Genomic DNA, 23,190 nt, shown 5'->3' with positions numbered 1-23,190 from the left:
GGGCAGGAAGGTGCAAGTACTTTATGACAAAAGAAAAGGAGCAAGAGAGTCATGTGATAGCACCATACTTGATATAACTTTTACATTTGCTCTGGTTCTATGCCTCCAGCCTAAGTGCTCTTTTAGGTTCCACCGAAGAGTCTTCCAACACAGTAGGAGTAAATTCTCTGTGACATCTACCTAACCCAGGGTAATGACGGGTGGAAAAGATGAGCAGAGGTGTCTCTCCTTTGAATTTTATTTTCTCTTGTCTACAACAAATATTGTAAATTCTCCAGTATGACTTTGTATTTAGACATTTCTAAATGCTTATGAGGAAAGTTGGCTAAAGATTTCAGAAGAAACCATGTTCCTTTTAAATATTTCTATGATTACTTTACACTCATTCTTAGAGTAATTTTTTTAATTAAGGTAACTTCAAATCATTAATAATATAGCATAACAGTAAAAGAGACTATTTTATAAAGGTTCTTAAAATATAAGTGAACAATTTTAGAACATATGAATGTATACAGCTTGATGAAGAGATTAGTGTGCTATCTAGGCATTATTTTTTCTGTGAGAGGAGATAAGCTGACATCCAAAGCAATCAAATTATTCTTTCAGCTAGCTTGCTATCCCTTGAGAGTAACATCTGTAGGCTTTGAATGCTCATTATCTCTAGATAGATGTGAAAATAAAAAGAAGTGATATTGTCCCGGAAACTGTTATAATCAAAGCAATAATAAAACTTTTTTGAATAATTGAATTTTTATTTCCTTAATAGCTTCTCTCAGTGAAAACATGCTTAAAGATTATAAGCTGAGGAGGTTAAGGAATCGATATAATTAAAGGAAAGATGAAATGTCCTTGTGATATGAAACGCGCGCCTACCTTTGTGGAATGTAGAACATATGCTGGGGGTGTGGCTTATAGAGGACTCCTTCGTACACAGGCCAGAGCCCACTTAGGATCCGAAAGAGAGAGCTTTTCCCACAACCGTTGGGACCAGTTATCAAAAGATGCATTCCTTCTTGTACCTACAGCAAAAAACAGAATTACAAACTGCAGTATTTAAAAGTGATTTCATTTGGCAGCATTTAAAAGCGATTCACTCTTTAAAAATTTTCAAACACATGATAACCTAGGACTGGCAAGGATTCAAAAAAACTAGAAGGACGGAGAACATCAAATTGGGCTTTGACTTTGCTCTGAGGCTAAAAGCATGATCAAATAATCCAACTCCAAAGGAAACGGATCTTCTTGGACTGAGCACTGGATCTCTAAAATTTTAATTGAGGTCCTGTCATCAGATACTATACTCACACGTAGAAACATAGCCACATGGGAAATAAGAAAGTATAAAATTTTAAATTAACATATATTAAATTTGGCTTTATTTATATTAATATTTGGCTAAATTTATACTGAATTCAAATACAAATTTGTTGTATTTGTCAGTTGGAGTTATTAGCTATAAAGCAAAGTTTATTCTAAGATCCAGCTGGGTAGTTTCATTTTCTACTTCAGCAGTCTGAAATGTTACACAATCACAAAAGCTCATCAGAGAGATGAAATGATTCTAATTCTGTTTTATTCACAGATGGAGAAAATACATTTACCAAGCCAAGAGAGAGGAAACCAAGAAGAATGTAATTTAGTCTTATGTCTAGAAATGAATTAAAACACATGTATATATAGCATATATAAATCACAAGTTATCCATTATCAATTGGATGCTTCTCTTTAGAATCTTCCATCTTATTTATCATTTAAATTTAAACAGTTAAGTTTCATGAGTTCCCATTCCACCCAATAAGATCAGGAATTTGTCTCAGTGTGGTATTTAAAAGATATTGTAAAAAGCAAGGGAAAAGAACAGCTTTTAAAAATTTGCTCTAAGAACACTGCTAAGAACATTTCCAGTAACAAATGGTAAAAAAAAAAATCAGTGATTAAAAAGTGAATACAGCATAGGGGGCACTTGGGTGGCTCAGTTGGTTAAGCATCCGATTTTCGCCTATGTCATGATCTCGCCAGTCCTTTGAGTCCCACCTTAGGCTCTTGTGCTGACATCTCAGAGCCTGGAGCCTGTTTAGATTCCGAGTCTCCCTCTCTCCATCTGCCCTTCCCCCACTTGCACTCTGTCTCTATTGCTCAAAGATAAATAAACATTAAAAAAACTTTTTAAGTGAATAGAGCATCAGTGTATGAAAGGCAGAAATCTACTATTGTAGGCTTGTAGATATCGTTTTGTATAATATGGACACAAATATCTAAGTATCAATGATATAGAATATGTCATATTTAAAACTCAATGATGAAGGAGCACCTGGGTGGCTCAGTCTGTTAAGGACCTGACTCTTGATTTTGGCTCAGGTCATGATCTCACGGTTTCTGAGATTGAGCACTGAGGCTCTATGCTGTTAGCCTGTGCAGAGCCTGCTCGAGATTCTCTCTCTCCCTTTCTCTCTGCCCCTCTCCCCACCAAAATAAATAAATAAACTTAAAAAAAAGAAAACTCAAAGGTGAAAAAACACTATATTACTTGCATTATGTCAGTATAAAGGATCACTTCCATGTCTACACATTGTATATAACATAAGCTAGAATCTTCTTGTTGAAAGAAGGTGGTGGGAAGAGGAAGGAAGGGAAGGAAAAAGGAAGGATTGGGAAGGAAGTGAAGATAAAGGAGCAAGGGATGTATATAATAAGTATATGTAAAGGGGAAAATGGTTCAGATTTATATTCTGTCTAAATAATTAGACATTTCCTGATTGAATATTTACCATGTGCCAGGCCTTCTTCTAGGCACAACGGATACAGTGCTACCCAAGATAAATTTCTGTTCTCATAGAGCTTATATTCCAGTGGGAAAGAGGGCAAGAAACATGTGAACAAAAATTAAGTAGTGATAAATGGCATGTGAAGATGTGAACAAAACATGTGAACAAAAATTAAGCAGTGATAAATAAAAATTAAGTAGTGATCATGGCCAAAGAAGAGAGATGTGTTTGGGAAAGATGGGAGCGTTGTGGGGTTGAAGGTGTATGTACGTGTGGGGGCGGGGGGTGCTTCTTTAGAATGGGTGGTCAGGAATGTCCTTTTGAGGAGGTAACATTTAGGCTGGGCCTGTGTGACAGGAAACAGCCAATCAGAGCTGGAGAAAGAACATTTCAGGCACTGAAGGCAGCTACCACAAGGACATAAGACAGGAGTGAGCTTGAGTCTAAACATTTTACTATAGATATTTTTTCCCCTAATTTTAGCCATCTGAAAAGCTATTTTGATAGAATAAAGATTGAAGAAAATCCTGGGAAGAACCCAGAAAGAATTAATTTTGTGATTTGCTGTTCTCTTTCACTAGAGAGGGTTAAGGAAGTTTAATTTTGTAGAAGCATAAATACTTCCGAAATGATTTTTTTAAAGGTATGTGGTATGGCAAAAAGGATATTCACAAAATATTTTAATAGTATCATTTTCTGTTAGGACATCTCAGAAATCTAACACACTTGAGTTATAATAGAAGCCTTTTCTACATTCATATTATTTTATTAGTATAAGTTTTCTTATGTTTAATAAATACTGTGAAGCAAAAATAATTCCCACATTCATTGAATTTTCCTTACCAAATAGTTAATTCCACAATGCTAACAAAAGGATAAGAACCTTTTCCTCTGGAAACATGTTTGTCAATGCATACAGGAAACAGAACTTTTATTATATTTTAGGGACCCGACACTTTTTACATTAAACTCCCTGAGTCAGAAACAAAGCCAATTATCATAAGGTATACTATATTAACATATATCTTTGTAGACTTCAAAATTCATGACATTTCATTAGATTACGTATTTTTAAATTCATTTTATATAAAAAATAAACTGGGGCACCTGGGTGGCTCAGTCAGTTAAGTGTCCGGCTTTGGCTCAGGTCATGATCTCACGATTTGTGGGTTCGAGCCCACGTCGGGCTCTGTGCTGACAGCTAGTTCAGAGCCTGCAGCCTGCTTCAGATTCTGTGTTTCCCTCTCTCTCTGACCCTCCCTGCTTGCTTTGTCTCTCTCTGACTCTCAAAAAAAAAATAAAAAACATTTAAAAAAATTTTTTAAATAAAAAATAAACTGAGTCCTGAATGTTTTCACAGGAAGAGTGTGATGTGTCCACAATAATGTAGTTAGTAGGTGGTATAATTCAAGACCCTTAATACTACTTAATAAATAGAACAATAAGAATTGATACTATAAAACCTAACCTGACAAATTCTATGTAACAAGTCATAAATTATAAATTGCTAAACTAAAAATAATTAAACATTCCATATGCTTCTTCAAATGTTTTGTTTCAAATCTACTTAAGATTATGGTGCATCATTAGCACCTAATTGGTACTTATATCAGATCCAAAAAATTAAATCGTTCCATAAGTCTATAAATGGAAAAATAAAGTTTAACCAAACTGAAGGTTAACTACAATTTCTCAGGCATCTGGGTGGCTTAGTCGATTAAGCATTTAACTCTTGATTTCCGCTCAGGTCAGGACCCCAGGGTTGTGGGAGTGAGCCCTGTCAGGCTCTGTGTGAGTGTGGAGCCTGCTTAAGATTCTCTCTCTGCCCTTCCCCTACACATTCTCTCTCTCAGAACAAACACAATTTCTCATATTCATTTGCAAGCAGATCTTTAATAATTAAACCTAGACTGTGGTTCATACTAAAATCATTAGTATGTGTATCGTCATGTTTGTAATTCTGTTACCAAGTCCAATCATGTCTTTGTTTGTAAATTTAGATGCCTTCATTAAAGTCATTAATGCTTACTGTGTACTTGAACTCCAAAATGTTTGTTTCAGGTTTACAATGCTTTAAATTAGGGCCTCAGATTTATTAAGCAATTTTTACTTCTTGGTTTTTGTTATCAAGACATAGAACAATAAATAAGAACTTACTCTCAACAAAATTAAAAACTAAAATCCAATCCATGAATCTTCTGATCATTTTTTCCTAATAGAAGATGTGATTATTAGAAATATAAATTATATTCAGAGAATATATAATAGCAGAAGTAAATTTGCTAATGACCTCTTCCTTATATTTTAGTAAATATAAAGGGAAAAATTAAAATTTATTTCTGGATATTAATTTCTGAGGAATTTTTCTATTGTTCCCAAAAGTTACCTTGTATGGGCCCTCAGTGCACTGAGAAATTTTGATTTTCACCCCAGCAAAAAAACAGTAGAAATCAAATTTCTCTTTCTCTTTGCTTTGTGAGGAACTGTTTCTGTAACTGAGCCACTGTGCATACCTTTCTTGATTTCCCCTCCTTTCCATATGCTCCTCCAAGTATTTAACATAAGGTACATGAATTCTGAGTTGTTTGTATTAGTGTGATGGCAACAATCAGAAGATTCTTGAATATCATCTTACTTTGAAGTTTAGCCTGGAAGCCACCACTTCTCCCGTTGGTGTAATTATGGGAACATTTTCACAAATAATTCCATGATCCACATCAATAACTCTTCCTAAAAGTTAAGAAATAGTTTAAGTTATAAAAGCTACTATATGTTGTATCTGCATCTAAAAAACGATTGAATATAAATTTGGACATTCTCACACATATATTTGGAAAATATTTCTCAGAAACATTGTACAAGAATCTAATGTCAACATCATAATGAGAGTATAATGAAATAAATTCTACCTCATATAACCCAGCTATATTCTTTACAATTGCTTATTTCACTAAATTAACCTTCCCTACAGAAAAAAAAACCACAGTGCTGCAATAAGGGAATTAAGATGTGGAATAACACAATTTTTTAAAATGTGACAATTAAACTTAAGTTTAAAAAATTAGAATAATGAAGCACAATAAAACGTTAGCTCTAACTCTGCATTTGAATTTTAAAAGCAAACAATTCATTCTGCCATATGTTCAATTTCTAAAAATAATTCTAGAAATTTTTGCTAAATAAAATAGCATAATTTTTTATATAATGTTAGTCACCACTCCTCAAAGGGTGACACTAACTTTAGGAACAATTGTTTAACTAAGTAAATATTAGCTCTTGGTAACTAATAAAAGAGATCTACCAAGTTTTGGTTCTGTTGGTTCTGTTGATAAAGTAAACATTTCAAAATAGGAAAACATAAAACATTTGCTTTAATACCTTTGATTTCCAATGTGTCACTGAGGGGTAATTCTACGTTAGCTCCATTCTTGCTATGGCTTTCAGACTCTTGCATGACAGCAGCTCTCTTATAAATGCCTCTTTTTACTTCATCAAAGACCCAAAACATATTGTACACTCGAGCAGTATAGCCTGCTAATTCTGTGATCTAAATTCAACGAAGAGATAAAATAGAGTTAATAGACCCCAGATAGACTTTTAAATAAATATGTGATCTGTTAGTTTCTTGATTTAATGTTACAGATCTTGTTTCATCATACATGAAAAAAATGCATCTGATAAGTATAAAAAGTAACAAAGGCAACAAAATAACAAGGTGTCAATGTAAATTTGATTGGAATTATAAAACCCATAAAAATTATTCATTCAGGTCAGGGTTCAAAATAAAATGTAAAGATTTCAGAATGTTAGTGAGGCTTAAAGATCTTTCAGTCAAATTTCTGGTTTGGCTCCTATTTACATGACAAGTTTTATTTCCAGAAAATTAGAAATTTTGTGAAAAGCTTAACATCATTCAATGAAATAACAATCCTTTGTTTTGATATCTTTTTTCAATTTAAAATGGAAGATTTTAAATATAAGGAAAATATGTTTTTTTCCTTATTATGAAATCAATGTTTCTGAGTCAAATTGATTGTCAAAATTCCTTAGCTTTGCCAAAGAAAACACTCCTGTCAGAAGATGTCAATACTGAAAGTGAGCTCAGTGAAAAGCTTCAAATACTTTTCAGTCCAAATCCTACAATTCAGCTACTTTTCAAGCCAAATATGATTTACGTGCCCAAAGAAAAACATTAAATTTGACTTTTATTCTGGGTGAGATTAAAAATGAGATAAATATGTTTTAGTCCCTAAGGCTAAGTAGAATGGTATCTTGCTCTCATTCTGCCGGTTGTCCAATTTAGGTTGAATCTCCTGCTGTTTTTCTATTAAAAGAACACCTTGTTATCAGGGTAATGTGAAAGGTGACTCATCTCCTGTCAAGACCATCCTTCTCAGTGAAAAGAAAAGCACAAAAATCATTCCCTCATGGGAATATTTACTAGGAAATTGGCACCAATAAGCAAGGCATGTCACTAATAAATTGTGGAATAACACCACAATGCTGACATTTGTGTAAGATTTATGTGTACAGACCTAAGCCATAAATAAGTATGTATAGTTATCAATAGCCTTTTACTACATGTCTCTACTGTGTGAGAGGTCTGTATTTACCATTTCATTTCTGTATATTAATGTTGTAACCATTTAAGTGGTAATTTCTAAAATGTTATCTAGAAAAATCCCTTGAGTTCCCAAGTGGAGGAAAACAGAGCTAAGAATTAACAACATACAGATTCAAAAAAACTCAGGTAAATGAATTTGTGTAGAGGAAAAAATCCAAAACGAAAGGTATGTGGCAGTTAAAGAAAGGCAAGAGGCAGTGAATTAATACGCTAGGCTGCAGAGTGGAGTGGGCAGATGAGAATGTGATTGTGGACAGATTCCTCTGGGATACAAGGCAGGGAGTTGGCCTAGGACTCACTGTATAATGGACTCTTGTTTCCTTTGGAACCAGCAGAGACAATGCATGGTGCTTGCATGTGCTGTTACAGCAATAGTAAGATTTTTTAGACATGAACATACTATGATTCCAAGTATATTCAGGGAAAATTAAGCCAAATGAAATTGTTTCTTGTATTGGATACAATGTATAAAAAACTAGTCAATTTCTTTCTGTGACTTACATAGCAAAGTATTTTAATATGAGACAGGTAAATTTTTGATTTGTCATTTAATTTTAACAAATGATTTATTATATCAAAAAACCTATCTTAAAAACTGTATACAGATTATTAAAATTACTGTTTGAAGAAAAAAATTAAAGCTGAGTTGTTTTGGTATGTGGCCCTAAACAATTGGTTTTACTTTTTAATGTGTTTTTGTTTGTTTTTTTTTGGAGACAGAGACAGAGCGTGAGCAGGGGAGGGACAGAGAGAGACGGAGACACAGAATCGGAAGCAGGCTCCAGGCTCTGAGCTGTTAGCACAGAGCCCGACGTGGGACTCGAACCCACAAACTGCAAGATCATGACCTGAACCGAAGGTGATGCTTAACCAACTGAGCCACCCAGGTGCCCCGGTTTTACTTTTTAAAAAAAGTCCATTTCAATAAGTCAGTTGTTAAATGACATTGAAAACTTTTGTCAGCAAATCACATACTTCATTACTCTTTTATATGGTCTATTCAAGGCTGATTTAATAGGCAGGTAAATTTATAATGATAGTCTGGTGATACGTATTGATACAAAAGCCACAAGAGTAAATTAATGGTGAAAATGATTGGCCATGGGAATATTATATAATATCTGAAATAAATAATTTCTAATTTTAACCCTATGATATCTGCAGGTCTTATTACCATTCTTTCAGCAAATATTTCTTGACCACATATAATATTCCAAGTATTAAAATGATTAATGCAAAGATGAGTCAGTTGCTGCCTTCCACTCAGAGTCTGGTGAGGAGACAGACAATTGTAATGTGGTAAAGCATCAGATTTACTGGGACACGGAGAAGAAAGACCCAGACTCTGCAGGGAAGGTAGAGAAGAAGGTGGAATCACAAGAGGGTTTTTTATGTGGTTGGTGAGGCTTGACTTGTCATGAAGGATGAGTAAAAGTTTGCAATGTATATAAATAATATTATTGGCTAGCAGTGATTGAATTCCTAAATATGGGTTATTTTTATTATTATGATTATCTTTAATGTTTATTTGTTTTTGAGAGAGAGACAGAGAGTGAGCGGGGGGGGGGGGGGAGACAGAGAGAAAGAGAGGGAGACACAGAATCTGAAGCAGGCTCCAGGCTCCGAGCTGTCAGCAAGAGCTCCATGCAGGTTTCGAACTCATGAACCATAAGATCATGACCTGAACCAAAGCTTGAATGCTTACCTGACTGAGCCATCTAGATGCCCCTATTGTTTTAAATATTCTACATGTATTGACTCACAACAATGCTGTCATTATCCCCACTTTACAGATGAGGAAACAAATACAGACAGGTTAAGGAGCTTGATCAAGTTCACATAATTTGTAAATACAAATTTACAAGCTTTTAAATGTAGGTGCTCTGGTTTCAGAATCCATACCTAATAGACTTAAAAAATTTTTTTAGGGTCGCCTAGGTGGCTCAGTTGGTTGAGTGTCCAGATTCGGCTCAGGTCATGATCTCCCGGTTTGTGGATTCGAGCCCCGCGTCAGACTCTGTGCTGACAGCTAGCTCAGAGCCTGGAGCCTGCTTCTGATTCTGTACCTCCCTCTCTCTCTGACCCTCCCCTGCTCGTGCTGTTTCTCTCTGTCTCAAAAACTTTTTAAAAAATTAATCAAATATGTCATACTAGGGGCACCTGTGTGGCTCAGTCTGCTGAGCGCCCCACTCTTAATTTGGGCTCAGGTCATGATCTCACCATTCTTGAGATCAAGCCGGGCAAGTCTGGCTCCCGCTGGTAGGGCTGAGGCTGCTTGGCATTCTTGCCCCCCCACCCCGCCGCCCCGCCCTTCTCTCCTTGTGCACTTACTTGATCTCTCTCAAAATAAACAAATAAACATTAAAAAAAACAACAACAACCCATAAGCATGTCATACTCTATACACCGAAAAAGCAGAGTTTCAATTGAGAGTGTAAGAATCAAGGAGTATTCATAACAAAACACGTGGGAATTGCTGCCCTTTATCTTGATTATACTTTGAGAAATTTTTAGTAGAGAAAAGATGTTTCCAATATGCTGTTTATCCGACAGTTTACATTTTTCTTGATTATCAAGTATTTTATCTTAATCAAATTGACAACAAGAAATGCGAGTACCTCTTTGTATGAAGACATAATCCTCTCAATAGCATCAGCTCCAGAGGCCAACAAATTTCGAGCAGTAGTAAAGGCTTCTGTCCGTTCACTAACCATAGCTTGTTTTTGGCCATCCTCTAGATCTAAGAGCAAATTACAAAACTATTGAGTTTTTTCAAGTAACTTTTATTTTTATGAATAAAATGGTGACTAAAAAACCCACATGTAAATTTTTCATTAGTATCAGCAATTTTCTAGAAATTTAATGAATTATTGTAGAGTATTTGTACCAGATTTTATTGAAAGATTCCTTTGCTTTATTATTTTTTTAGGTGAGAGTTAGAACAATTAAATTACCAATTAAGACTATTTTCATTTAGCATTTTTTTCAAACCTTTCCAGATTCAACATTCTGCCTTTCTTACAGTTAGGCAATAAAATACTAGTGATTTGGTCAAAAACTAGTAACTAGAATATAAGCAAGTATTTCTAGTGTGGTTCCTTCAATAGAAATGCAAATTATCTGTTTCGCCCAAACTCCACCTACAGCATCTCAAACATACAATATTCCGTTCACCTCAAACATACAAAATTGTGTTTATCCTTTGGTATTTGCATATACCATTTCAGAAGAAATACCATTAGTATATATAGTTAATATACTTCCCTTCCTTTCTTGCCTAGCTCTTTTCTAAGAAAGTTAACTCTTTAAAACAGATTTCCCTGGAAACCCTCATCTACCTTTTCTAATAAACTATAAGCTCTTTAAGAGTCAAGACTGTTTTTTTCTTCATTCCCAGTACTCAGCTAAATGTCTAGCACACAGTACACCTAAATGTGTATTAAATGCATGGATGAATAAGTGGATAGATGGATGAACATCCTAAATTACTGTCAATGCAGAATTACGGTCAAGAGTAGGAGTTAGACTAGGTTTGAATTGAGCTTTACTACTTATTGACAAAAGGTAAGAGAAATAAAACAAGTCAATGATCTTGTTCATTCCTATGTTCTCATAAATGTAAATGAGGGAATTAATACTACTATCTTAAACAATTGATTCTCAAAGGATTGTTGTCAAGTTTAAAGGTGAAATACAAATGAAGTATTAGTCTCATCCATGGCTTATAGTAAGTGCTCTAAATGTTAGCTGTTATTACTTTCTTCAGTTATTATTGCATAGGTACTCAATTTAGTCTCATTCTTCTAAATTATTCTCCCCAGTCATTCCTTTAAACTTCCCATCAATAGGATTCTCAATATGGTTCTTCTATAAATTATCTCCGAAGTTCTAAATTAAATACTGTAAATTAATGAAAGTGTTAGAATAATATAGATAGCCATATGCCCCTTTTGATATATATTTCTCTCTGGTTTATTTCAGTGTAAAGTTTTGTTTGTTTGTTTGTTTGTTCTGCTTTTTTTTTCTACAACAGTGCAAATATTTAATTTGTGCCCTGCTAGGACTACCAGATACTTTTACTTTTACTTGCTCATAAACAGCTCAGCTGACTTTGAAAGGGTTCCATGCATAATATAAGGTAAAATTCACTCAGCAGATATTTACTAAACAACTAGATTATAAGAAATTAAGCACAGTATTGTAAGACATGCAAGCATAAATGTGATTTTCAGATCCTTCCTTAGGGAACTTACAGTTTGGTAAGAGAGAGAAGACAAGTTTATAAATAACTATGCAGGGCAGCCTATGACAAGAGTTAATGTGAGGTGTTTGGAGAAGGTAAAAATCAATTCTTGCTGCAAGACACAGGAAATGTTTCATGGAGGAGCCGACTGAGACAGGGGCCTTGAAGACTATGTACAATTAATAAATCACAAGCACAACATAAGTAATGGTACAGAGAAGGGAAATTTCAAGCAATGCCAATTGGATGATAAATAGCATGCTCACGTTACAGTATGGGTGGTATCAGGCACAGATTTCACTTGAATATCAGTCACCATGTGTTCATGGAGACATCTTATGATAATCCAATATGGTTCCTCCTAGCCCTACTGTTGATCACTGTTCTACATAACTACCGTTAGTTCTCTTGAAGTTAGTTTCCTTGAAGAATGTAAAAACGAAAGGCTTTCAGTGCCGGTAGAAGTGAGGAGTGAAGGATGTGATTGACTAAATAGACTGGGAACAGAACGTAGACATTCTTAACACATTTAAATGTGTGATAAGATTTAGATAGCCACATAAAAATTGTGGAAGGATTCTCAGCAAGCTACCAAAATAATGAATTGCTATATCAGTTAACGTTCTAAGAATAGTTTTAACTCATAGAGAATCTGGCTGATGATCTAAAATAATTGTGGAATTTTATGAATTTGGGTTAAAAGGGGTTTGAGTAGCAGCTTTCATCAACAACCTCTGTTAAGAAGGAAAAACACTAGCACAGATGACTTGTGCTTGAAATGGCATGGTACTTTCCATGTTGCTTTGGCAGATTAGTGCTGACTGGCTTTTCTTCATGCTTTTAGCAACAAAATTACAAATAGCTGTGGGCAGATTTCATTTGACTTTTATTCTATTGGTTATTTTTTGGCAGGTACTATGAGGACAGTGCCAGTAGTATTTGTCATGCATATAACAGCCAACTGCATAACTTCTATGAAAAAGCCAAATTCCTTAGTGTCAGAATATAAATTCATGACCTAAGGCACTCACGTATTTTGTATCAGAGGCCAACACATTTTATTTTCCTCACCAAATAGTTTAAATATTTTGTCAAATATTTCTCATTTAAGGATGTAATACTTAACATTATATATACTCATTTTACTGTGATCTTTCAGTTCTGCTAATAAAAAGTATATAGAAAGATGGGTGACATCTGTTGTTATTCACTAGGAAGGTGAGAAAAATTTTAAAAATGAAGAAAATGTCATAATGCATTTGTCAAAACCCCTACAACTGTACAATGCAAAGAATGAATCCTAATGTAAACTATGCACTTCAGTTAATAATGTCATCAGTTGTAACAAATATACCTCACTAATACAAGATGTAAATAATAGCAGAAGCTTTGAGGAAAAGGAGATATTTATTTGTAACTCTTTGTACTTTCTGCTCAGTTTTTCTGTAAACCTAAAACTGCTCTAAGAAAATTAAGTCTATTAATTTTTTGTTTAAGTAGGCTTCATGCCCAGCACAGAGCCTCAAAGCGGGGCTTGAACTCATAAATCTGAGCTGAGATCAAGAATCAGACGCTTAAGTGGCTTAGCCATGGAGGTGCCCCAAGTCTATTAATTTTTAAAAAATTAAAAATGTAGGTTATTCCTCTGTACTTTTTTGGATTTATAATCTGAGTTTATTTTGTTTCATTTACATATTATTTTTATCATATTGACAAATCTCAGCAAAACCTTATGGTCTTTCCCTACCTCACACTGTATATAAAGATCAATTCTAATTGGATTGAATCTCAATGTGAAATTGAAAAACCAATAAATTTCTAGATGACAAAATAGGAGAATATCTTCATGGCCTTGGATTAGGCAAATATTTCTTGAATGAGACATAAAACCACTAACTACACATAAAAATGATTGATAAATTGGACTGTTAAAATTATGAACTTCTCTTACTGTTAAAAGACTGAAAAGGTTAAGAATATAGTGGGAAAAGATATTTAAGATTGTGTGTGTTGGGGCGCCTGGGTGGCTCAGTTGGTTGGGCCTCCGATTTCGGCTCAGGTAAGATCTCATGTTCGTGGGTTCGAGCCCCGCATCAGGCTCTGTGCTGACAGCCAGCTCAGAGCCTGGAGCCTGCTTCCGGTTCTGTGCCTCCTTCTCTCTCTGCCCCTCCCCCTCTCATGCTCTGTCTCTCTCTGTATCAAAAATAAAATAAAACATTTAAAAAAAGAAAAAGATTGTGTGTGCGTGTGTCTGACAAAAGTCACATTATAGAGTACATAAGAGATTTTACAAATCAATAAGAAAAAAATAGATAAGTCAATTTAAAAGAGAGCAAAAAACTTATTGGCACTTCATAAGAAAAGCTATCCAAGGCACCTACCTAAGTGGCTCAGTTGGTTAGGCGTCATCTCAGGTCATGATCTCATGATTTGTGAGTTCAAGCCCTCTGTGCTGACAGCTTAGAGCCTGGAGCATGCTTTGGTTCTGTCTCCCTCTCTCTCTCTGCTCTTCCCCCACTCATACTTGCTCTCTCTCTCTCTCTGTCTCTCAAAAATAAACATTAAATTGTTTTTAAAAGAAAAACTATCCCCCAAAAAGCTATCCAAATGGCTGATAAACAAATAAAAAACTACTAATCTCATTAGTCATCAGAGAAATGCAAGTTAAGGCCACAATGATTTACCACTATGCCTAAAATGAAAAAGATTGACATCAAGCATTGACAAACATCTGGAGCAGCTAGAGCTCTCATATGTACTGTATGAGACTATTTATACAAGTTTCAGACGCAGCAAACACTAATGAGTGGTCAGTAGAATAATTACCTTTACTGGGGCATATTGGGAACAGGAGTAAGTAGGGATGGGGATAGTGGGCTCAAGATGGGAATAAAACTGGGAAGGAGCATGGGGGATTCTGGGATGTAAGTAAGTCTCTATTTCTTGTGAGTGCTAACTATGTATATGTGTTAACTTTGTGTCAGTTCATTGAGTGGTACACTAATGATTGGGTCCTTTACTGCATGTATGTTATACTTTGAAAATTATAGTTATGTAATAGGCATAGCTAATTAGAGCTAAAATGTATGTCTTTCATATATTTTGATAATTACTGTTACAATAAATTGTTCAACAGGAGAAGAATTACATCCACATTGACCCATAATATAAAATTATATTCCAATGATTCAACATTAGAATATGAGACACTAACACAACAGGAGGTATAAGTATGATTTTGTTGGAGGTACAGTTTAAAAATTAAAAAACATCACCCATGTTCCTAGGTGATGATAGAGTTTAGTTCCATTCTTAAGAGCAGTATCTGTTGGTTACTACTTCTGATGTGCACCTCATACTAGCAGAGTACCAAGAGGCAGATACTATTGGTAGTGCTAGTGGCTTAGGGGCTTTCTTCCCTGCTATCTGCTTATGAAAAGATCTGACAGGAGAGATCTAAGGTAGCTTTCTTTGGCATTGCCCAGAACTGTTCTTGATTTGAACCAAAGAAGAGTGGCCTATAGCATCAAAGAAATTGAGATGACACCAGATGGCCAACATACGTGAGAAAAGATGCTCAAAAATCACTCATCATGGAGAAAACCCAAATCCAAACTACAATTACATATGTCACATCTGTCAGAATGGCTAAGATCCACAACACAAGAAACAAGTGTTGGCAAGGCTGTGGAGAAAAATGAACCCTCTTATACTACTGGAGGGGATGCAAACTTGTGCAGCCACAATGGACAGCAGTATGGGGGTTTCTCAAAAAATTGAAAATAGAACTACTCTATAATCCAGTAATTGTATTCCTGGGTGTTTACCCAAAGAATACAAAGACACTAATTCACAGGGATACATGCATTCTTATGTTTATAGCAACATTATTGACAAGAGCCAAATTGTGGAAGCACCGAAGTGTCCATTGATTAATGACTGGATAAAGAAGATGTGGTGTGGACACACAATGGAATATTATTATGTAGCCATAAGAAAAGAATGAAATCCTGCCATTTGCAACAATATGGATGGAGCTAAAGAGTAGAATGCTAAGCGAAATAAATCAGAGGAAGACAAATACCATATGATTTCACTCATATGTGGAACTTAAGAATGAGCAAAGAAAAAGGAGGCGGGGAGAGAGAAACCAAGAAACAAATTCTTAGCTATAAAGAACAAACTGATGGTTACCAGAGGGGAGGTGAATGGGCAGGAATTGGTGAAATAGGTGCGGGGGTTTAAGGAGAGCACTTGTCATAATGAGCCCTGGGTGATGAATGGAATTGTTGAATCACAATATTAAATATCCGAAACTAATGTAATACTGTGTGTTAACTATACTGGAACTTAAAAATTTTTTAAATTTGAGATGATGGCTCTCAGGTAAACATTTTCTTCATATCATTTCAATCTCTCTCGATACAAAATAAAGGAGGTAATATTCTCTAAAAAATGAAATAGAAAATATACATAATTAACTATATCAGTGCCCCCTTTCCAACCATTTGGTCACATGATTACTTAGTGTCAAATTAAGTTAAATCCCTTCTAGAGCGAGTGCCAATATAGCTAATACAGAGGCTGCATGGTGAAGGGGAAAAATACAGTGCACTAGGAATTATGAAGTGTCTTCTGTCCCTAGAGCTTCGACTAGCCATCAGTGTGACCCTAGGCAATTCTGGGGCTCCAGAAAAGATGACGTGTAAGCTCCTCATCTGATGTGAGAATGGCATGATTCCAGATGCAATTTGTAATGGGAACTTGAATATAAACATAATCCTGCCCTTTCCATAGATTTCACTTAAAATTGTAAGTAAATGGTGTAACAAAGCTACTATAGAACTATTTTCCTTTTCTCCTCCAAAAAGAGAAAAAAAGAAAAAATATGCATGCTCCTATATTTCTGATTTCCTAATCATTTCCAAATGCTTTGCTCCTTTAACTATGATAACCATACCAGCCAACATCTACTGAGCATTTCTTATGAGGCAGGGACTGTTTTACATAAATCAGTTTTATTCCTTGTAACAACCCTGCTATCATTTCCCCCATTTGGAAATGAGAAAATTGAAGCACAAAAAAAATGATTTGCCCCCTAGTCATGGCCTTCCTTAGTAAGCCAGCATTTGAACCCAAAAAAATCAGACTCGGGAGCCCACATGTTAAGAATATAATGAATATTAGCAATTGCTTCTATCTAAGTTTTTATTATTTGCCAAGAACTTTTTCAAAGCACATTAAATACTTTGTATATATACAATTTCATAACATTCTGTAAGATATATATTCTTATACCTATAGTTAAGACGGGAAAACTGGGACATAGAAAGCTTATGTAACTTTCTCACGGATGGATAAGTATGAAATGGTGATAGCAGGGTCAAAATTTGAACAGTGGCCTGCTTCTTTCTTCATTCTATTCTCTTTATTTTCTCTATTTCACTTTTTCCCCTTTTCTTTTTGTCATTCCTCTCTTTTTATGAAAATTTATTTATTTAGAGAGAGAGAGAGAGGGCAAGCGAGAGAGGGGTGGAGAGAGAGAATCCCAAGCAGGCTCTGTGCTGTCAGCATGGCTTGATCCCATGAACACTGAGATCGAGACGTGAGTTGAAATCAAAAGCCAGCTGCTTAACCAACTGAGACACCCAGGCACCCCTGCCATTCCTCTCTTATTGATCCATTTCTGTGCATGTGTTTTTGTGGTAAAATATACCTGTACTTAATTCATCTTTAACATAAAGGGCAATGCAGGGCATAAGTGTAAATTAAGTTTAAAGACAAGATTAGAATATAGGGTAATTCCAAGACCTACAGCCTCAAAGATATACCATTACCTAAAAAAAATAAGTAAATAGGGGTGCCTGGGTGGCTAAGTCAGTTAAGCATCCAACTTTGGCCCAGGTCATGACTCATGATTCATGAGTTTGAGTCCTGCATTAGGCTCTGTGCTGATAGCTCAGAGCCTGGAGCCCGCTTCAGATTCAGTGTCTCCCTCTCTGCCCATCCCTGACTCTCACGTGTGCGTGCTCTCTCTCTCTCAAAAATAAATAAACATTAAAAAAAAATTTTGTCTGAGTAAAATGGTAAGCTAATATTTTCATGTGTTAAATCATTGTAGGTCAAATATATTTAGTAAAAGTATACATATAAACATTATAAGCATGCATACAGTAACTTGAGAAGTTACAGAAAATATTGAAGCATACTTTAATAATGTTGACATATGAATTCATTTTTTCCCTATTTAATTGTCATATTGTTTCTCTTTGTATAAAATTTTCTTTTGAAAAGAAGCTTTAAGAGGCTCCTGGGTGCCTCAGTCGGTTAAGCGTCAGACTTCTGCTCAGTTCATGATCTCATGGTTTGTGAGTTCAAGCCCCACAACGGGCTCTGTGCTGACAGCTTAGAGCCTGGAGCCTGCTTTGGTTCTGTCTCCCTCGCTCTCTGCCCCTCCTCCACTCATGCCCTTTCTGTGTCTCAAAACTAAATAAGCATTTATAAAAAATGTGAAAAGAAGCTTTAAGAATTACTTTGTTTATTTGCATGAATGTAATCATTATAATTTCTATTTAAAATTTTAATGTTGTTTCTTTAGTTTAATAAGGTATTTTCAGAATTTATAGGGTTTATTTTTAAATATCTTATTACATCACCTACAAAAGTAAGGTTGTTAGATTCTTTGCATACATTGTTTACTTCTAACTGGTCTCTGTGGGGTTAATTTGTCACCATTAATAGCTGCACATTCTCTGTTCTTTGTTGAATACCCCAGGCTTTTCTAATAAGATCAATGCTTCTAAGGACTAACAGAACTACACCATCATCTTATCATTGGGGTTGTCTCTAATATACATCATATATGAAACCTTAAAAATACCTATAAATTTAAAGAGACTTACTACACATATCTGATAATTTTGTCAGGTTCCTTAGTAAAACTAATCTTTTTTGTTGTTGTTTTTAGTAAAACTAATCTTAAGACCATAGGTTTTTTGTGTCGTTTTTTTTCTCTAATACTCATTTGAAAAGTAGTTTATTTTATCTCATTATGGAAGGATTAAGTCTAAAAATATTACTAACAATACTCTTTTCAATATAATCTTATTAAAATAAATTTTAAAATAAATAAAATTTTTAAACAAATAAAAGTCAGTTTCCCTAGCAGCCTAAATACACTGGCTATTAGATAGTTAAGTTGGGGAGTATATTTGGTATATGTATAGCTCTTATCACAAGGAAATGACGAATCTTAATTTACTAAAGTGAAATTTTAGGTTAAGAATGACCCAAATTTGACAAGTATTTTTGTAAGAATTGGTTAAAGCATTGAAGCACTGTTTCAAAACATTAATGAAAAGGTAATTTTGTACTTGTTTTTGTTAGATTACTTCCAACAAATAACTATTGATTCTCAATTCTATACCAAAAATAACTATAATATAGTCTGAATTCTGTTATACTATTCTTAGTGTTGCCTTTTGTTTTCTATATAATAATTATCACCATGTATCAAGAACATCAAGAGTATGCTCTGTACTGTAAAAGCATTATTTTACTAAAGCCTCACAATTCTCTACAGTAGTCTTCCTGGTTTTCATTGTATAGATGAGGAGATTGAGTTTAGAATGTTTAATCTGCATGACTAAGAGGATACAGGCTAGAAGAGGGAAAGCCAAGAATTGTCTTACTAAAAGCCCACTCTTTTCTCTAGTGCCTTCAACACCAAGGCCAATTTTAGTCAACTGGTTTTTAAAGAGGAAGGGAAATATTTTATATCAGAGGAAGAACAGAAAATGATGCTTCTTTAATTAATTCCCTCCTGTCCCTGCCAATTACAATGTAATCTCTCATTTCAGGTATTACACATTTTAATGTTGTCCTTCTTGCCCTTATCTTTTTTACTTAATTCCAAAGGATGAAAGTGTTGGTAAAAACCATGGAGATGGTGACAGAATAGAATTAGATGCCTGCAACTAGCCAACCCCTACTTTCACAATGTCACTAAATCATGCTACCTAGGAAATTATTTATATTACCTACAAGTAGAGAAAACCTTGTTCTACGGCATGAAGTACTCCTTGAAACAATATTCCTGGTTCCTTCACGTAGTCAACCAGTTCTTCAAATCACAAATCAGGGCTAATACAGTAACAGAATTTTTATAGACTAAATGTATAAGATGTGCAGAACTGAAGTTTACCACACATGGAGAGAACTTGTATTCTACTCTTTTTGAAGGTATTAATTTGCTTTGAATTTAAATGCAAATGAGAGAATCATTTTGTATTAGGCAGAATAATTTAAATTGCTCAAGGTCAACTCCAGAAACACTGCATCAGAAATCTCTGAAATATCTCAGAATTAGAAGAGTGTTTTGAGACACTTCTTTTTTTTTTTTATATTGCTGGTCTTATTATAGGATGTTGCAAAGTCTGCCCTTGTTTCTGACTAATAATGACTATAGAATAATCACTGAATACACTGTGTCACTCACACAAAACCAGCAGCGACACCTTCAAGAGAAAGAATCTTAAACATATACTTGAGATTGAGCATAAATGTCATTACCACCATCTGCAAAGCCAGTTGCAGTGATAATAGGCACAGCCACCATAATTAGTCCACTGCTGCTCCACACATACTTCATCAAGAATTGCTCTATCATGATGTACCACAAACGTTTGGATAAAATGAGGTTCATTTGATCTGCTAAAGCTTTGTAACTTTTCTGGAGTTGCTTCATTTCTACCTATGGAGGGAAAGAGAGATAAGAGTTAACCCAGCACAAGCTATAAAATTAAATACTGTATGTTTGAGGACTTTTAAAAAGATAAGTACATATTATTTTGTTTTACTTAGTATATTATTATGATTCTAACAACCAATAAATATAGATCAATATTAGAATTAGTCATTATTTTTTAATTTTGGTCATACCTGTATTATTTTTAAAAAACCATGATAGTCAATAGAATATTAAGTATAAAATACATAAAACTGATTTATAATTATGATTTCAAAATCATATATATAAGGTGTTAAAATTAAATAATATTCTGTAAGTCATGAATAAGCAATGTTAGAACCTTATATTTCTTGGTCATATCAAAAATACCTAAAAATAAAGATGTGACACATATATGTGTAATTAGACTCCATTTTTGAACTAACTCAATTTACAGGATCTTGTCTTAAATTCCAGAAGCCTACAGCATGCTATAATTTACATCATTGAGTTCAATGATTCAAGAGGAATGACCAATCGGTATGATTAATATAACATATGAAACCAATTTTCAAGTGGGAATAGATGTCCTAAATTTGCTTTAAATTTTCTTCTTCAGGTTGCTACTACTTAAAAGTATTTTGATAATTGATGATGCTTAAAACATTAAATAGTGCTGCTTGGTAATTAAAATGCCACTTTCAACTTCAGAATTCCTTAATATTTCATTTGTGAAGTCATTTGTGTTAAGATTTCAGATGCATCACCTTAAAAATTTCCATTATACTTAATATTCTGAAATTACTTTAAATGCACTGCCAGCTTATATAATTAGGCTAACTATTTTAGGGATCTGCTTCATGTTGAAAATCTTTAATATTTAAAAATAACATTCTGGAACTCCTTTTCTCATCCTCATTTCTCCTCTAATCTTAGCTTTTCTTTGAAAGCTAGACAAAATTTCACATCACTGCCTCTTTTTATTTGTGTCAAAATATGGTACTGAACATTAACCAATAGTAATGCAAATGCTATTTGTGAAACACATTCTCCTGCAGTTCTTAGGACGGAGGTCACTCCATGACCAGACACGCAAAATTGTCAAACTTGTCTTTCATGTGAAACCATCCAGTTTTCTTCCTTCTTGAAAAACAAAAGAACAACAATAACAAGAATATCATCCTAAATTTTCCATCTTAATAGAAGTGTGTTTACTTAGTTTCCAAACAAATATTTTCTTTAATGCTCTAGGACTAGTTAGAATTTAAGTTTTAAGGAAATGCTTTAGAGATAATTCTGAGCGTATTCGGGTAACAGGCTAAGCAGACTGTTTTTCAGGTTGTTGGATATCTTAGTTTATGAAACTTTAGAAAAGTTTGTACTCCATAGTTCTTTAATGGCTTGTAATTCAAAAGGTAGGGAAGCATATACTTCAATACAAGTTCAGATGTCACAGAAATCTAAAACGCTAAAGAAGTGGGTCCATCGACAGTACAGCAGATGGTATCTAGCCCTGCAGTGGCAGCTGGAAGAGTCTCACATTTCACCCATCACCTTAATTTCTATCTTACCTTATGTCCTCTGTAAAAGGCAATTTCTTCAACATTGGCTATAATTCTGGAGTGCACGTACCGCAAATAGCCTTTTCTGTGAGCTTCTTCAGCCACCAATTTACCAAATTTGGGAGAGCAGGCTTTCAAAACTTTAGCAGTGGCATATACCACAAGTCCTGCCAATAGGGTGGGCCCTATTGGGCTGGCTCCTCTGGATGTAGCAGTCTGGATAAGCGTATAGGAGGTCAGGATTACATCTAAAATAGGCTTGGTCAGATTGGAGTACAAGTGAGCCACAGATTGGGAGAACATCATAATATCCTCAGTAAGAGACTGGTCAGGGTTTGCCAGCCTCCCATCCATATTGATCACCTTATAATAAGTCTGGTTTGTAAAATAGGTTTCATAGGCATGGTCTACCAGGCGAGTTCTGAAGGCCAAAGCCAATTTGCACTCCAGGTACCTTATTGCACTGTTAACAAAGGTGGCAGGGATGGCAATCATAAGCCACTTGATTAATTTGATGATGAAAGTCCGAGGCTTCTTTTCCACAATGCTTTTCACGATTTTTCCATCCAGACCAGCCACATAGATAGAAAGAAAGGTTCTTGAGATTAAAGCCACTGAGTGAAGGCAGAGCCAGCCTGTTTCAGTGGTCACAAGTTTTGGAAAGAGAATTTTACGAAGTTCTAGCAGCTGTTTGAAAAAATCTGCATTCACTCCAGGACAAGGCTTTTTACAAGTGGTCTCGGTGCAATGCAGTATTTCTCTGTTCTCTGCAGCCGGGTAAACTGCTTCTTTTTTCTTCCTGTGGCCAGATTGCTTTAAACGCTTGCCAATGACGGGATAGAGTGTTTTCAGAGCATATGCCGCAGCCAGCAGGCAGGCAGCCCTTTTAGCAGCACTCGATCTGGTCCATTTCACCCGATCAGCTGCTGCATTTAGCATATTTGTCATTTTCCCAGTTACCCAAACCGGCTTCAAAAAGAATTGGTTTTAAAAGATCGTGCTCCGCGGGAATCCCCAGCAAATGTTTCAGAAAGTCCTACAGCGTTCCATAGTCTGCAGCATTTCTCCTCTTCTGTTTTTTATTTTTGTTTTAATTTTGTTTTGCTGTGACAGATGCAGAGCTCAGACTCCACTGCATCTACGGGGATAAATCTCTCAGAAGCTCGAGCTGCACCCAGCCGCCTCAGGCTCCTCCCTCTCAGGCTCCTCATTGGCTGGGAGAGCGGTGGGACCTTGGAATCCTCGCTGTCTCCCTTTGAACCTTGAAA

General features: G+C 35.1%; 1 protein-coding gene across 1 annotated transcript in view; it reads right to left on the bottom strand.

The window, feature by feature from the left end:
* ABCD2 (ATP binding cassette subfamily D member 2) overlaps positions 1 to 22,870 on the bottom strand; it is a 62,029-nt gene extending 39,159 nt beyond the window's left edge. Inside the window, exons 1-6 of the mRNA XM_029954355.1 lie at positions 21,932 to 22,870; positions 20,204 to 20,384; positions 10,008 to 10,129; positions 6,144 to 6,312; positions 5,401 to 5,495; positions 874 to 1,019 (exon numbers count right to left, since the gene is read on the bottom strand). Coding sequence (XP_029810215.1) covers positions 874 to 1,019; positions 5,401 to 5,495; positions 6,144 to 6,312; positions 10,008 to 10,129; positions 20,204 to 20,384; positions 21,932 to 22,870 — 1,652 coding nt within the window. The remainder of the gene's footprint in view (positions 1 to 873; positions 1,020 to 5,400; positions 5,496 to 6,143; positions 6,313 to 10,007; positions 10,130 to 20,203; positions 20,385 to 21,931) is intronic.
* Positions 22,871 to 23,190: the final 320 nt, after the last annotated feature.

Source organism: Suricata suricatta, chromosome 10, assembly GCF_006229205.1.
Source record: "Suricata suricatta isolate VVHF042 chromosome 10, meerkat_22Aug2017_6uvM2_HiC, whole genome shotgun sequence".
Taxonomy (NCBI): Eukaryota; Metazoa; Chordata; class Mammalia; order Carnivora; family Herpestidae; genus Suricata; species Suricata suricatta.
The sequence above is the reverse complement of the archived record's forward strand: the minus strand, read 5'-3'. Positions and strand labels throughout refer to the sequence as shown.